Source organism: Callospermophilus lateralis, chromosome 3 (assembly GCF_048772815.1).
Source record: "Callospermophilus lateralis isolate mCalLat2 chromosome 3, mCalLat2.hap1, whole genome shotgun sequence".
Taxonomy (NCBI): domain Eukaryota; kingdom Metazoa; phylum Chordata; class Mammalia; order Rodentia; family Sciuridae; genus Callospermophilus; species Callospermophilus lateralis.
The window spans coordinates 97,183,180-97,200,917 of NC_135307.1; the positions used below are offsets into that span (position 1 = coordinate 97,183,180).

Genomic DNA, 17,738 nt, shown 5'->3' on the forward strand with positions numbered 1-17,738 from the left:
GTGGCTGAGCGCTTGCCTCACATGAGTGAGGCACTGGATTCAATCCTCAGCATCACATAAAAAAATAAATAAAACAAAAATTAAAAATATATGTATATACACACACTGAGGCATAGACCATGGTAAGGGTGAAAAAAAGTATTCATCTAGCTCTTCCTGAGAATAGTGAAAATGCACAGAATGCTGACTCTGTTGTTGATTATTTCCCATCACATGTTTATGATCATAAATATTCTGTCTTAGAGCATTGCCATGAATTTGTTACTTGGAGAAATAATTTGCCCCAGTCTTTAATATTTTTTACTGCCTGTCATTTTGCTTTGCTTTGCTGATAGTTCTCCTTTCCATTGATAGTATCATATTTACCCTTACCAAGACCGAGTTTTTTTTTTTTTTCCTGTGTTCCTATTTCATAGCTGGACCAGAGCTATGGCTGCACCTTATATAATACACAGAGGTGTGCCATTGAATTCCATTTGCGCTGCTGACTCATCCAGGATGGGCTCCTCCCTTCCTTGTTTTTGCTTTTCCCACCCTGAGAATGAAATGCCCAAGAATCCCACACACTCCATCCTGCTTTTTCAGAGGTAAATTTAACCAGCTTCCTTTAAACTACGGACTTCTCATACACTTTTCTAATTTATTTATTCTCAATTAGGTTAGCTTTCCAGAAAACTTATTGAAGTCACTGTTATCCTAAAAATGGCTTCCCTCATCTTGCTTATTAATACATGATTTCTTTGGAGGAATCGTGATTCTTTAGTAAGACAGAAAATGTGCCTGAATCAACAGGATTATGTAACTACCAATGGGCAACTTGCTCCAATAAATTCAAGATACAACTGTCTTTTTTTGTGTGTGTGATGTTGGGGATTGAACCCAGGACCTTGTGCCTACAAGGCAAGCACTCTACCAACTGAGCTATATCCCCAGCCCAGCTGTCTCTTGTGGAGTGATATAAATTTTATGAGTTTGAAATATCCCTTGTATACCTCTGAAAAGTGGTTCTTCCCAAGCTGATACTTGAAATGAGCTGTTTAAATTAGCCATGCACCTGCTGTCATCTGTATTTCAGTCTGCTCACCCTGTATCATTGGAATGATTCATACTATTTTCCTTTTGGGGTAAGGAGTTAGCCAGATGAATGGTTCATCACTCATATTTAAGGTTTTTTTCTATGGGAAACCTTTCCTGGATAACTATACCCACTCTGGATGATGGTTTTCCCCCAACATTTGTTTCTGCATATAATTTACATATCATAGAGTACCTTTTTTTTTTATGTGGTGCTTGGGATTGAACCCGTGGCCTTGAGCATGCAAGGAAGCACTGTACTAACTGAGCTAAATCCCCATAGAGTATTTTTAATTGTTTTGGAATCATACCATAAAGGCATGTTACCACCTTTTTTTTTTTTTTTTTTTTTGGTATGCAGGATTGAACTCAGGGACACTCAACCATTGAGCCACATCCCCAGCCCTATTTTGTAATTTATTTAGAGATAGGGTCTCACTGAGTTGCTTAGCACCTCACTTTTTGTTGAGGCAGGCTTTGAATTCCTGTCTCAGCCTCTGAGCTGCTGGGATTACAGATGTGTGCCAACATGCCCAGCAATTTTTTTGTGGTGCTGGAGATTGAACCCAGGACCTTAGGCAAGCACTCTACCACTAAGCTACTTGCCCAGCCCTTGCTTGCTTGCTTGCTTTTTTTTTTAACCTTTTTTTTTTTTTTTTAAGTTGTAGATGGGCACAATATCTTTATTTTTATGTGGTGCTGAGGATCAAACCCAGTGCCCCACATAAGCGAGGGAGGCACTCTACCACTGAGCCACAGCCCCAGGCCCCTTGCTTTCTTTTGATTATTGTTGGCATGGTTTATTTTCTATTTGACCAACCATATGTTCCTTTTTTCCTTTTCTTTTCTTGTTTTTTTAGTTTCTACTTAACTTTTTTAACACATTGAATATAAGCATGATAAATTTTAATACCCTAGCTTGCAGAGCTTGTCATCTATTATTGTTAAATCAGTTTTGATAGACTTTTTTTTCCTTCCCCTCATGGTTTGAATTTTCCTGAGTCTTTGTATGCTGGCAATTTCTTATTGAATATTAGCTTTTAACTTTTGGAAGGTAGATATATTGATATCCTATAAATACCGAGTTTTATTCTGGGATATGATTAAGTTCCTTGAAAGTTTGATTCTTTAGAATCTTGCTTTTAAGATTAGGTGGGCCAGACATGGCAGCACATACCTGTAATCACAGTGGTTTGGGAGGCTGAGGCAGAAGGATTGTGAGTTCAAGGTCAGTTTCAGCAACTTAGGGAGGTCCTAAACAACTCAGAAACACCCTGTCTCTAATAAAATATTAAAAAGCTGGAAATGGACTCAGTGGTTAAGCACACCTGGGTTCAATCCCCAGTACAAAAAAAAAAACCACAAAGATTTGTTGGTTTGGACTGGAGCAGTGTTTAGCTTAAGGCTAATTATTTCCCCACTACTGAGTTCTGAGTTCCCTACTCAATTGTCCTGTGAATTCTGAGGTTTTCCAGTCTGGCTAGTGGGAACAGAAGCTATTCCTAGCCCTGTGTGAATGCAGGCATTATAACTTCTAATATTTCGGATTTTTTTTTTCCCTTGGCTCAAGGTAAATGTACTCACATTCATGTGTTAGATCAATGATCTGCTGAGTATTCAAGGCAACTCCCTGTACAGCTCCTGGGTTCTTTCTCTGTGCAGCTTTCTTCTCTTTGGTCCTCTATCCTGCAAATGCTAGCTACCTTGGTCTCTCTGGACCTCGGCTTTGTCTCTGCAGCTCGGAGTTTGCCAGGATCTGCCCGAATTCCTGCTCCCTGCTCTACTGCCTGGAAATTTGTTCTATAGAATTAGCTAAGCAATTGTAAGAGTCACCACCACCACCACCCCCATTCTCGGGGATCATTGTCTTTGTCGCCTGATGATCAGAGTCTTGAAAGTATTGTTAGGCATGTAGATAAATCCTGTCCATTATACCATTGTGATTGGAAGTAGAAATCTCTAGAATAAAAGACTAGCTATCCTGTTTCCCCAACTGGAGTATTGGCTTCCTTTGTTAGTCAGCTTTCTATCACTGTAACAAAATACCTGAGATAATTAACTTATAAGAAAAGGATTATTTTGGCTTACATGTTTGGATATTCTAGTCTATAATCAACTGACCCAATTGCTTTGGGCCTGTTGTGAGTCAGCACAATCTAATGAGAGTACATGGGCGCGGAGCAAAACTGCTTACATCATGAGTCAGGGAGCAAAGAAGGCAGAAGAGCTTAGGGTTCCACTATCCCCTTGGGGGACATGCCTCACCCCTTCGAGACCTAAGGAGCTTCTTCCTCAAGGCCCCACCTCTCAGTGGTTCTACCATCTCCCAGTAGCATCAGCCTGGGGACCAAAACTTTAACACGTGATTCTCTGAGAGACATTCAAGATCCAAACTATAGCACTCCCCCAATAAAAGTTTTTTTTTTTCTAATAATGTCTTTCTAGCTCATTATCTAGTATACACAAAATCACTAAATGTTGCGTAATAAATAAGCACATATTGGTGACCATGTCATACTGTCCAGTAGGTATCATGTGTATCACTGGGTCAAAACAAAAGTACCCTTCCAGAAACTACCCCTCATTCTTTGGTTTGGCTGATTTGAGGATTGTGTGCTTCCTGTCAAAGGATATGTCCCATACCTCTTGGAAACAGTGATGTAGTTGACTTAAATCTTTTCTGGAACAAGGCAACTAACTAAACAATAAAAATTAGATAAGAGTCATCTCTTTCCTATGTATGTGTGTGTGTGTGTGTGTGTGTGTGTGTGTGTGTATGTTTAGCAAGGATGGAAGTCGTGACTAAGATAATTCTTAACATTTGTTGTAGCTGTAACTTTGTGTCAGAGCAAGAGATGAGGACTAGTGAAGGAAGGTCCTTGGCAATAAAATTGTTACTGGTTCACAGTATCCCTTACTGATTTTGTGACAATAACAAGAATCCTGACAGGAAATTATTTTTTTTTTAATGTCAGAGGTGTTTTTGGATAACTGCCATACATTGAAGTTATTGTTATATGAATTTTTATCTCAGTTTCTTCTATTTCCTTAGCTGCCACTTTGTGGTTGCAGAAACATTAGTGAACTAATTTAACATTCTTGGCAACCAATAGTCACAGCCCCTTTTTTATTTGTTTTGTTTCAGTTGGGGGCGACTGATGTGTTATTTCATAGTTTTCTGGGTGACTTTTTCTGATCTAGTCATTGTTTAATTTTGTATTTTGCTATAGTGTAAAGAATTATAGGGGCTGGGGCTGTAGCTCAGTGGCAGAGCGCTTGCCTACCATGTGTGAGGCAATGTGTTCGATCCTTAGAACCACATAAAAATAAACAAATAAAGCCATTCTGTTCATGTATAATTACAAAAAAATTTTTTTAAAGAATTATAATTTCAATTTTTAAAATTCTAGTTTTGGATTTTTCCATGTTAAATAAGGAAATTAATGGCATTTAGATAGAATGCTATTTACTGAAGGATAGAAATGAGTAGCTATTTTCTCAGACATTATGTGTTTTTTTTAAATACATGGATTAAAAATTATAAGCCAGGGCTTTTTGACCATATTTCAAGAAGAAAAATATAATCAGATCAATCAAAGATAACATAAACCTCCAGATTATAGAGCTGGAGGTGTTGGTCAGTGATTGAGTATGTATTTCGCATGTTCAAAGCCCTGGGTTTAATCCCCACTACTCCTTTCCCCCAATTATACAGATTAATGATTGTCAGTCTTAGTAAGAAACAGAATCATCTCTGGAGCTTTTTCAAAATATCCATGCCTAGCCAATCCTTATTCTGAATTTAAGAACCACTGATATAGATACTATATGATTTGCCTTTATCCATGTGTTGCCAATTTGTTTTGAAAATCTCTGTCCCCTTCCCCCCTTCCTCCTCCTCTCAGACACACACACGTACAAGAAATTTGGGGGTCTGGGGTTGTGGCTCAGTGGTAGAGCACTTGCTTAGCACACGTGAGACACTGGATTCGATTCTCAGCTATAGCAATATCTATCTATCTATATATTCATCTACAACTAAAAAAAAAGAAAAGAAATTTAGGGGCAGTATGGATAAGGAATTATGTGTGTCTGTTATGTTTACTGTAAAGCAGTTCCTTTACATAGGTTAAATCATCTTACCAGGACATTGAGATTTCTATAAATAAATAATCATGACTTGGAAAAAAAAACACATCAGAAGCAAGATGATTGTAATAAAGTAGAATACTGATACGTTTGTTAAATGGTTTTGGATAAAAGCTGTATCAAATTTACAGGATTTTTCCTGTTTATTAAATATGGCTAAATGTGTTGTCTTTTTATTATTGATGAGTAGATATTCCTTATATATTCTGAACAAAAGTTCCTTGTATCAGATACATCATTTGAAAAGAGTTTCTCTCATTTGGTAGGTCATCTTTTCACTTTCTTGATGGTATAATTTGCCTCACAAATGTTAATTTTGATGTGGTCCAGTTTATCTTTGTTTTCTTCTGTCACTTGTGCTTTGGCCATCATATCTGCAAACCCTTACCTAACTCAAAATTATAAAGATATTATCTTGTGTTTTGTTTCCTACAAATTATATAGTTTATATCTTTATAAGTTTGAAATTAATACTTGAGTATGGTGTGAGGTAGTGGGGATCCAACCTGTGCACTACATTTTGAAATTGGCAAATATAAGTCATCCAACTTTGGTCTTTATTAAGATTGGCTATTTCTGGATCCCTTGGATTTCTGTATGTCTTTTTGGATTAGCTTGTGACATTATATAAAACAGATCTGTTAGTCAGCTTTCTACTTCTATGACAAAATGCCAGAGAAAAACAAAAGAGGAAAGACTGATATTGGCTCAGTTTAAGAGATTTCAGTACATGGTCACTTGGCTCTCTTGTTTCTAGGCTAGTAATGAGACAGAATATCATGGAAGGAGGGTGTGGCAAAGCAAAGCTGTTCACCTTGTGGCAGCCAAGAAGTAGAGAGAAAAAACAAGGTGCAGGGGACAAAATATAGTTCCCAAGGACACACCCCCAAGGACCCACTTCCCTTGACTGGCTCCCACCTCATAGTTTCTACCACCTCCCAATGGACCTATGAATCCATCAATGGATTAGTCCTCTGATGAGGTTAGAGCCCTATGATCCAGTTGCTTCCCCAGAGCCTTAGCTCAGAGTATTGCTGCACTGGGGACCAAGACTTTAGTACATGAGCCTTTGGGGGACATTCCAGATCAAAATCAACAATGGGCAACTAGGATTTTGAAAGGGATTGTTTAAGTCTGTAAATCAATATGTAGACACTATTTAAATTTTGTATTGTTTTGTATAACTAGATTTTGTGTTTGTGCCTTTAAAAAATTCTTGCAGTGTATTAGTATTAAATTAACCATGAAGAAAATACAAAGGGATTAAAATTGTGTTATTTAAAACACAATATTGTAAAGCTAAATATCTCTACAGCAATTTTTTTGAAGTGTAATAGACTGTGAGTTCTTTTATTACACTAAAAATATTAAATTCCTACCTTCTTTAAGGATCTAAATATTTGCTCATAGCATATAGTTCAGAAATACAGTTGCAAATATCTCATGTGCTCAGGACTACTTTGTTTTGCAAATAGTTTTAAAACATTTTGTAGAGGCTTCTCAGAGGATATATTTCCAAATAGGAAAACATGCACCCACCCCATCCCAAACATAAATGCACCATGACACCTTGGAAAGTTTCCATGTCCTCTAAAGTTCAAGGTGTTGCCCTACCTCATGTTTCAGCAATAAAATGTTTCTCCAAGGAATTGTGCAATAATATGGGAAATCGAGTAGATACACGGAATATTATATAAATTTCAGTTTGTAGTCAACTTATAAACAGCAGAACATGCCACTGCTTCCCAGTAGTGAACAGCCAAACTGGTTTGGTAGGTGAGCCCTATGACTTTTTTTTTTACAGAAAAATTTTTTCACGTACAGAGACATTATCATAAAAAGGAGTGCCAGAAGAGGTAGCAAACTATGTGAGAGCTTTATAAATAGAGGAAAATTCTCTTATCAAAGAATCCTTAGGTCCTTGAGAGTTTTGTTTTCTTTTGTCCTGTTGCTTTTTACTCTTTGCATTTATTTTATTTATTCCAATTAGTTATAAATGACAGCAGAATGCAGTCCAATTCATATTACACAAATAGAGCACAATTTTTCATGTCTCTGGCTGAAGCCCTATTGATTTTTATGATGAGATTCATTTTGTTGTTAAAGCATTAGCAAAAGTTTGTACATGGGAAAAATTAGACATGTATGAGACATGTATGAGACAGTAAAAACTGTATGTATTTGTGGTGTACAGCATGATGTGTTGGTATATATACATACTCTAGGAAGACTAAATGCAGCTATTTAGCATAAGTTATCACCTCACTTTTCATTTTTTTGTTGTTATTGTTGTAGTTGGACACAGTACTTTATTTTTTTTTATATATTTTTATGTGGTGCTGAGGATTGAACCCAGGGCCTCGCATGTGCTAGACAAACGCTTCACTGCTAAGCCACAACCCCAGCCCCCACTTTTCAATTTTTATGGTAAATAGCTTGTGTAGTTTTATTTAGTCAGTAAATACCATAATCCATTGGTTTTCAATCTTGGATACTATGCATTGGAGTCCTTCAAGAGCCCCAAGCAACACACTAGACTAGTTAAACCAGAATCCGACTGGAGTGTCATAGGGTAAGATGGGGTTGCAAAATTTGAATATCAGAATTACACACACACACACACACACACACACACATATTTTAGTGGACAAAATACCTTTATTTTATTTTTATGTGGTGCTAAGGGTCAAACCCAGTGCCTTCCACATGTGAGGTGAGCACTCTACCACTGAACTACACCCCCAGCCCAGATATCAGAATTTCTTAAAGCTCCCTGGAAAATCCACTGTGCTTCCAACAATGAGAACCACTGCCATAGACAATTGAAAATGCAAGTGAGAGACTGAGCTCAGGAAAATATAATTAATCTGAAGTGGCAATTAAAGTCATGCTCCCTGAACTGTATATTCGACTTATATAAAAAAAAAAAACAACTTTATTTTATTTATTTATTTATTATATGGTGCTGAAGATCGAACCAGTGCCTCACACAGGCTAGGCAAGCGTTCTGCCACTGCGCCACAACCCCAGCCCCAATTTTTTAAATTAGTTTTTTCTTTTTTTTCTTTTGGTGCCGGGAATTGAATCAAGAGCCTTGTATACTGAGCACATGCTCTACCACTGAACTATATACCCCTAGAACCTGTATGCCAAGTGTCTGTCTTTTTTTTTTAACTGACAAATAAAAACTATGTATATTTGTGGTGTACAACATGATATTTTGGTATATATACATACTCTAGGAAGACTAAATGAAGCTATTTAACATAGTATTACTTCACTTTTCAATTTAAAAAAATTTTTTTTTTAAGTCATAGATGGGCATACTACCTTTTTATATATATATATATATATATATATATATATATATATATATATATATATATATATATATGGTGCTGAAGATCAAACCCAGCTCCTCATATGTGCAAGGCTATGAGCCACAACCCCAGCCCTAATTTTCAAATGTTTATGGTAAATAGCTTGTGTGGTTTTATTCAGTCAACAAATTCAATAATCCATTGGTTCTCAACCTTGGATACTATGCACTGAAATCCTTTAATATCAACAGTAAAAACTACCATGGAATTATCAGAACATAATGATTTGCTATTTGTCTTTTTCTGTGACCAATAATAAAAGATTATCTAATCACCAGAACTCCAAAATTTGATAGTAAGATCAATTATGTATACTCCCATATAATTTGGCTTTTTTTATGGTGGGGGGAAGTCTACTGCTAAAAAAAATTAAGTCTGTAAGCCACTAGTTTATTGAAAAAAGGACTGACTTAGAAGTGTGGGAACTTCTCGCTGGATGTGGTGGTGCATGGTTGTAATCCAGCAATTTAGGAAGCAGAGGCAAGAGAATCACAAGTTGAAGGCCAGCCTCAGCAACTTAGCAAGACCTTGTCTCAAAATTAAAAATTTTTTAAAGGACTGGTGATTTAGCTCAGTGATAAAGTGTCCCTGGGTTAAACCCCTAGTATCCTTGCCCCCCCCTTCAAAAAAAAGGGGGTTGGGGGAGAGTTTGAGAACTTCTCCTCTTGAGTTAGTTCTGCTGTTACTTTGAACCAAAATATTTAAATTATACTCTATAAAGTGAGGTCATTGATCTAGAGATGATCACCAAATTATTTACCATACAAGTTGGATTGCTTACTGTGCTCTAGGCAAGGACACAGGATGAACAGAATGTAGACCATGTCCTTGAAAAGTTTGAAGAATTCAGGCACATGTGCAGAATATGTAAATGTAGCCATGGGTAAATGTTCAGGGAATTAAGGAAATAGACGTACTTCACTTGCTTTCAATATTGGGATAAACACTCATTGCCTATTCAGCAATGATTCCTTCAAAGCTACCTTTGAAGCTGAGGCATGAACATGTGACCCATTGCTGGAAGGTAAGACCAGAGAAGTCTGAGGAAGTTTTCCTTGTAAAAGTTGACAATTGAGAAAGTACCCTTCTTTCCTTCCTGTCTTATTTCATGGAGACAGACAATTGGCACTGTAGAGGCCATCTTGAGACTTTGAAGGCTTTAGAACAAAGAATTTCATGCTGGAGCAGCCAAAAAGAAACGTGGAAAGAGCCTGGATTCTGCATTTCAACATTGAGCTGCTAAACCCTAGAACCTTGTTATTGAGATAATAAACATCCTTACTGGTTGAATCCTTGCTGCTTTAAGAGCATTCTGTGTATAAGCAGTGTCAGCATCATCTGGGAGGTTATGGTTAGGAATGCAGAATCTCCCACCCCACTTCAGACCTGCTGTGTCAGAATTTGTACTTTAATCAGTCACTAGGTTACTGCAGTGCACATTAATGTTTCAGAGGCAAAAGTTTAAACTACTTTTAATTGAGCATTCTGTTAATATTCACTTAATTCAGCCCTACTAATCCAAACACATTTGGAATTGACCAAGTGCCATTTTTTTTTTTTTTAAGTAAGAAGATACCTAATCCGAAAGACTTGAAGATGTAGAGTTGCAAAAAATCATTATTCTCACTATAACTTAATAGTCACATGTGGGAGATGCCCAGCACAGATAACCTTCTTAATGTCCATTGATGCTTAGAGGCACAGTGATCAAGAGTTTCAGAATACCACTCAGAACATATGGGAATTTCTTTGTAAGTGGATATTAAATTTCTAGAGTCATGATTGCTTCTAGCATTCCTCAAGTGACTATGGCAATTTGTTGCTTAAGAACAAGACATTGGGGCTGGGGTTGTGGCTCAGCAGTAGAACGCTCACCTAGCACGTGCAAGGCCCTGGGTTTGATCCTCAGCACCACATAAAAATAAACAAACAAAATAAAGGTATTGTGTCCAACTACAACTGAAAAAAAAAAATTAAAAAAAAACAAGACATTGGATTTTTTTAAAAGTGTTGTGGGTTTTGCTTATTCATTTATTTATTGAGTCAGTATTTATAAAGCAACTCATAATTACTCTAAAAAGAGCCAATTTTTATTTCCTCAGGTGGGAAAATTTCTGTTATCTTTTCTTTCTAAGGTATTGTCCTGGAAATTCAATAAATCCGCATCAAAAATGAAACAAAATCACTGGATGTTAATCTTGACTTTTCCTTCAACTTTGGTTGTGTATACTTTTAATAATGTTTGTTGGAAGAAAGGTAAAATGGTAATGAGTTAAATAACTATAGTAGTGAAATTAATAAAATGTTTTTATTTTACAGGAAAAATATTTATCCCCAAACAGAAACCTGTACAGACTTTGACAGAGGAAAGTGTATCTGTTGATCCAGAATTAGAAGAAGCTTTGATGAGTGCTTCTGATACAGAATTGTGTGACCTTGCAGGTATCCCTAAAACAAATTTATGAATGAGTATCTGGGATGGGGAGAGACCAAAGGATGCATCAGTATCCATCCTACAAATGCTTTCTTTGCCTAACCACCTGCTAAAGATGAGTAGCCATATATTTGGCTTTGTATTTCACACAGCAATCTGACAGATTTCTTTAAATATTCTCAATAGTGAAGTGTTTACACTATAAGGATTTATTTTATGTTTGACACTTCTCCTATGTTGCTGTACTTGAAAGTTTTGATAAAAATCTTTCATCACCATGTGCTGGGCTAGAAGCTGTCCTATCTGAAAACTGAAAGAGTCTTCAAGGGTCGATTGCTGCCCTATTTTATCAGAAGACCTAGAGATAAGTCACTGGAAAGCAAGTGGATCAGTCAGTTCTGAATTTTACTTGCCACTTTGCTAACTTTTTAAAGTGTATATGGAGCACTCCAAACTCTCTTATTATTTTCATCATTGTGAATGTCTTATATAGACGAGTGAAATCTCTGCCATTTTTCTCAACAGAAAAATATGACACATGGGTAGATCTTAGTACCAAATAACCCCAAGAACTAACATGTTTGAAAGTAGTAATGATGGTTCTTTGGGAAGGACCTTGGAAGAGGAAAGTTGAAGTGTGGTGTCACAGAGCATGCGCTATATTTCTTGAGGGACTGAGGACTGGTGGATTTATAGATGTACATTTATAAGAGTGAAATGGGTCAGGGGCATACTGAAACTTCTGACTTATTTGTACAAAAAAGGCATAAAAAATTAAACTTATTTCCTGAGGGATGCTACTTTATTCTTTGAGAATTTAATAGTATTCTAATCAGCTAGAATGCAAATGTAACTTAAATGACATGAATTTAACAAATATAAAAATAGCAGAGGGACTGGGGTTGTAGCTCAGTGATAGAGTGCATGCCTACCATGTGTGAGGCACTGGGTTTGATTCTCAGCATCACATATAAATAAAAGTAAAGGTCCATTGACAACTTAAAAAAATTAAAAAATAGCAGAAATAAGTTGAAACCTGTCTTTTATAGCATTATGTTCCTTGAAACCTTGAAATAAATTGATCAATTTTCTTTTTTAGCCACCAGATGGAGCTAAGCACTGGTTTACCTTAAATATGGTTAGGCTGACTTCAGCTGTGAATCTGAATTTTAAAGTGTGGGATAATCTTAAATTCAGAAATAGGAAGGAAAGTAACAAGGGTATTTGTGAGAATGAGATTGTAGGTGATTTTTAATCACTTTATCTCCTCTTTTACTGTAAAATTTGCATTTAGTTAGTAAAAAAAAGTATCTGGAGCATGTTAAAGTTATTGATAACAATTTTTGGTTGCAAGCCAGGTACATTGGTGCAAACCTATAGTTCCACCTACTTGGGAGACTGAGGCAGGAGAATCACTTGAACCGAAGAGACTAGCCTGGACAACAGAGCTCAGGACTCTGTCTCGGGGTGGGAGGGAGTTTAAAGCAGATGGAAATAAAGCCTAATTCTCTTTTCCTATATTTACAGCTATTCTTGGGATGCATAATTTGATAACAAATACACAATTTTGTGATATAGTGGGAAGTAGTAATGGTGTTGATAAAGGACATTTTTCAAGTGAGTACTTAAAATATTTTGTGAATTCCAATCCTTTACTAAATATATTGTTTTCTTCATGTATTAGTCTTAGTATTTATATACCAAATATTGTATATATGTACTTGAAATAAAATTTCAGTTTGATGATATTGACAAAGCCATTGAAAATAAAGTAATAAATACTTTTTGCTTAATTTGTTAGCAAATGTACTAGGAACTGCTGTTATCTCAGTAAGTAATATTAATAGTAAGCAATATAAAACATAGTATGCAAGACCCTGGAATCAATCCCCAGAACCTAAAAAAAAAAAAAACAAAACAAAACAAAAAAACTAGTTAGACTTAGTTTTTATTGACAAGTTATCATTGTTATTGCTGATTTCTAAGAAATTCAAAGCAGTTCAAAGAACCTATGTTATAAAATCAGATTCAGGAGAAACCACAAAAATATTCAGCCCCTAAGCCTCTCAGTCTGGCTTGAAATATTAAATGGTTTTTTAAAACATTTTTTAATAAATATTTTTTAAAAATTAAAAAAATACATTGTTAAAGTGTTTTTAAATTCTTAAGGCAATACATGATTTGTAGCACTTTTAAATAGTGTATAAGGATAAGAAGTAAAAATATCTCCATCCACAGTCATTGTGCCCGCTACTCCTCCACCACCATCCTGTTAACAATTTGATATATAACCTTCTAGACTTTACTGTTTATACAAATCTATATGTGTTATATATAATATAAATTGTTTGAGGGGAGTTGTTTTAAAGGGAATTTTTTTTAAAGTGATATATTATAAATATTCCTTGTACCTTATAGTAATAATGCTATTGGCTAATTTTTTTTCTGTGGCTATGTTTTTTGGGCACAGTTTCTGAATGTGGATTATTCTCAATCCTTACAACAGTTCTGTGAAGTATTATTATTATTGTTGTTGTTGTTGTTGTTATCTTTAATTTGCATGTGAGGGAGCTAGGATTTAGAATGAAGACTTAAGGAGCCTCATTGTCACACACAATCAGCAGTTTTAACACATGCTGTGGAGTAAATCACTCAGCAATGTACCATGTTTCCTGGTTAGTATATATAGATATACCTCATTCAGACATCTTCACAACATTGTTTTATAATGGTCTATAATATGGCCATCCTCCCCAGTTTAAATTTAACTTTTTCTTTAAGAAATATTTTAATATACATAAAAGAAAAAAAGAATATTGTATTCGTCTCCTAGTTTCAGCTGTATTTTAACATTTTGCCAACCTTGTTTCATCTACCTTCTGCCTCACTTCCAACTTAATCCACTTTTTTTTCTTAAGTATTTTAAAACCAATCCTGTTCACTTGTGTTACTTCATCCGTAAATATTTTCCATATGTATCTCTTACAAATAAAGAAGTCTTTTTTTTTTTTTTTTGGCGGGGGGGAAGGGTACCAGGGATTGAACTCAGGTGCACCCTGAGCCACATCCCCAGCCCTATGTTTGTATTTTATTTAGAGACAGGGTCTCACTGAGTTACTTAGCACCTCCCTGTGGCTGAGGCTGGCTTTGATCCTCCAGTCTCAGCCCCAACGAGCCTAGCCAAGTCATTTCTTTTTAACAGCCACATGCCATTGTTAAACTTAAACATGAATAATTTTTTCGTATCTCCAAAATCCATTGCAAGTCCAGATTTTCCATGTTTTTTCAAAAATGTCATTTCATGCTTGGTTTAAATCATGATCCAAATAAGGGTTACACATTGCATTTGGTTATTTGATTTTCCAGTCTCTCTTAATTTCTTAACAGTTCTCCTCAACTGGCTCTTCCCCCCCCCCACACTCTTTCATGTCATTTATTTCTTGAAGAAACGGGGTTTCATTAAAGTAAAAATGTCTACACCCTGGATTCAGCTGATTGCAACCCCATGATGTTACCTTTCGTGTCTCCTTTGTTTCTGTTCAGTCTAGTAGCTTGATCAGATTCAGCTGCAGGGCTTTGTTTTTTTGTTGTTGTTGTTTTTTTTTTTTTTTTTTTTTTTTTTTAAGAATGCCTCACAGTTGGTAATTGAATCACATTAAGAAGCTTATCTAGCTAGCTATGGTAGCATATGCATGTAATCCCAGCCACTTGGGAGGCTGAGGCAGGAGGATCATAAGTTCAAAACTAGCCTCAGCAGCCTCAGGAAGGCCCTAAGCAACTTAGTGAAACTCTGTCTCTAAATGAAAAATAAAAAGGGCTGGGGATTGGCTCAGTGGTTAAGCCTCCCTGTGTTCAATCCTTTGTACCAAAAAAGAAAGAAAGAAACAGCAGTAGCAGCTTGTCGAGACTGATCCTCACCTTTGGGGAACTTGTTAAGATTGATCAGTAGATTCAGATGTTGGTAATCAGATCATCTGTGTAAAGCTCCTTATTTACCTAATGATTTCAGCATCCCATTGGCCAGATCCCTTGTTTCATTAAGGGGCAGGGCTCTTTAAATAAACATATTCTGTTGAATGGGAAAAGAAATCCTTTGGTTTTATAAAATATAGAACACACTAAATTTTCCATTCAGTGAGAAAGAACTTCCCCATCTCCCTTGATTTGCTATCTTGAAGAAGACTGTCTTGATGAATTTAAATGAGAAAGAGCCTAGTCTTCCCTTGGTGTTTGTATTTAATAATATCTTATTTCAACTTTATATGTATATGTCAACACACAAAGGTTCTTTTAGGAATTATGGAGAAGGAACTCTTAAATCTATTCTGTTAAGTATGTGTGTGTGCATGTATGAAAGAGAGAGACAGGTGTGTGTTACCAAGTAACTGTGTGAATCCATTCTCAATCTGTCAACTTGTGCTCTTTTCATTGTTTACTACAGATGTAGTGAAAGGTGAAAAGATTCTTCCAGCATTTGATGAGCCACCAAATCCAACCAACGTTGAAGAGAGTTTAAAGAGAATTAAAGAAAACGATGCTCATCTTGTTGAAGTTAATTTGAATAACATAAAGGTAAATGTAGACAATAAAGTTGTTTTGTATTGCTTTGAATTAGTTGAACCTAGGATAACAGTGAGGTAGTTTTGATATTAGAAGTCTGATTCTACTTTAAGGTAAAGTTTTTGCTCATGAGCATGTAGTAATATAGGTTCCTTCAAATTTTGGAAATTAAGGTATTATAGAATAGTGTTTTTTACTTACTTTTAAAAGAGTTTTATTATATAAGGTGTAAGCCCTAAAAACTCTTGGTAAATCTCTCTGACCTTTAAAGTACTACCTTCTTTGAAGAACTTCAGTCTTTGGGGTTTTGTTTGTTTTGTGGCACTGGTCATTGAACCCAGGCCCTTTTGCTTAGGAGGCAAATGCTCTACCTTTGAGCTACGTCCCCAGCTCTGTTATTGTTTTTTAAATTAGTTTCTTTTTGTTGTTTGTTTGTTTTGGGACAGGTGATTGGACTCTGGGGCACTTGACCACTGAGCCACATCCCCAGCCCTATTTTGTATTTTATTTAGAGACAGGGTCTCACTGAGTTGCTTAGCACCTTGCTTTTGCTGAGGCTGGCTTTGAACTTGCAGTCCTCCTGCCTCAGCCTCCCGAGCTTCTGGTATTACACGCATGCGTCACCACATCTTGCCAAATTAAATTTTTTTAAGGTGTTGTTTGTATGTGGTAAAATTCTCCCTTTTAGTATACAGTTCTAAGTTTTGACAAATATACACAGTTGTATGACCATTGCCAAAGTAAAGATATAAAACATGTCTGTTACCCCAGAAGTTCCTCATACTCCTTTGTAGTCATTCTCTTCCCCACAACTCACCACTGACAACCACCAGTCTATTTTTTTTCTCCATAATTCTGCATTTTCTAGAATGTCATGTAAAAAGAATCCTACAGAATGTAGCCTTTTGAGTCTGGCTTTCTCATTTGGCATAATGTATTTGAGATTTGCCTGTTGTTGCAGGTATCAGGATTTTGTTCCTTTATTGCTGAGTAGCGTTCCATCCTGTGGATATGCTACACTGTGTTTATCCATATTGGTTGCTTCTAATTGGGGATGATTACATATAAAACTACAGTACAAGTTCTCATGTGAACATATGTTTTTATTTCTCTTGGGTAAATAATCTAGAAATGGGTTTTCTGAGATTTTATTGGTTTTTAAACAATGCAACTCTTCCTTGGAGTAAGGAAAGAAGAAATGAGTTAGGAGGAAAGAAGGTCTTGGAGAAAATCAGTATCCTTATTGATCACTAATTGTCTGTTTTTTTTGTTGTTGTTTTTTTTAATTCACTCCCTGTATCTCTTTGTTTCTAAGTAAAGATTAATGATCTTTAAGACTATAGGGACTTGGCATCTTGATTGCCCACCAGAGAAATCAGTGCTTTCCATATTTTCCTCCTTTAGGTAGTATAGGGTTAATCTCTCCTAAATCTGTAAACTAAGCAACTGAGAATAGTATGTCATCTGCCTCAGGAATCATACTCAGTGGAGGCAGACTTCACATCTCTCTTCTTAGAGAAAAGTGGTTCCATTTTGGACAATTAGGGGTTGGTTTCATATACTAAGACAATTAAAAGTAGAATGGTGAGTTTCTTTTAACTGAAGTGCTAGAGAAATAGTGGTACGTTTCTGCAAACGCACCAATATAGAGAAGTCACATAGATATTGAGGACACTGCTATTTTTCATTTATAAACTTGCTATTATAATTTCTGAGTATCTTTTAAAACACAAAGTAAGTACACGTATATTTAATTAATGGACTGAATTTAAAAACTAAAATGAAATATGTTACATGTTATTGTCTTTCAAGAATATCCCAATTCCAACCCTAAAAGACTTTGCAAAGGCTTTGGAAACCAATACACATGTGAAATATTTCAGTCTTGCAGCCACCCGAAGCAATGATCCTGTTGCTGTTGTAAGTACACTACTATTAAGAATATTGAAATAATGCATGCATACCTGGATATGTTACAATGAGGTCAAACTGATTTTTTAAACAAGATTTAGTCCCTTTTTTCAATTGATGTTTAAGCTCACTATTAGGTAATTCATTATTTACTACCTTTTTGTGTTTATTTTCCTGCATTTCTTTTTTTTATTTTTAAGAGAGAGAGAGAATTTTTTTTTTTTTTTTTT

The 17,738-nt window shown here is 35.8% G+C and overlaps 1 protein-coding gene across 1 annotated transcript in view; it reads left to right on the forward strand.

The window, feature by feature from the left end:
- The window catches only part of Tmod3 (tropomodulin 3), a 70,151-nt gene that overhangs the window by 37,355 nt on the left and 15,058 nt on the right, over positions 1 to 17,738 (forward strand). Inside the window, exons 4-7 of the mRNA XM_076850790.2 lie at positions 10,923 to 11,045; positions 12,565 to 12,654; positions 15,479 to 15,609; positions 17,410 to 17,517. Of these exons, the coding sequence (XP_076706905.1) occupies positions 10,923 to 11,045; positions 12,565 to 12,654; positions 15,479 to 15,609; positions 17,410 to 17,517 (452 nt within the window). The remainder of the gene's footprint in view (positions 1 to 10,922; positions 11,046 to 12,564; positions 12,655 to 15,478; positions 15,610 to 17,409; positions 17,518 to 17,738) is intronic.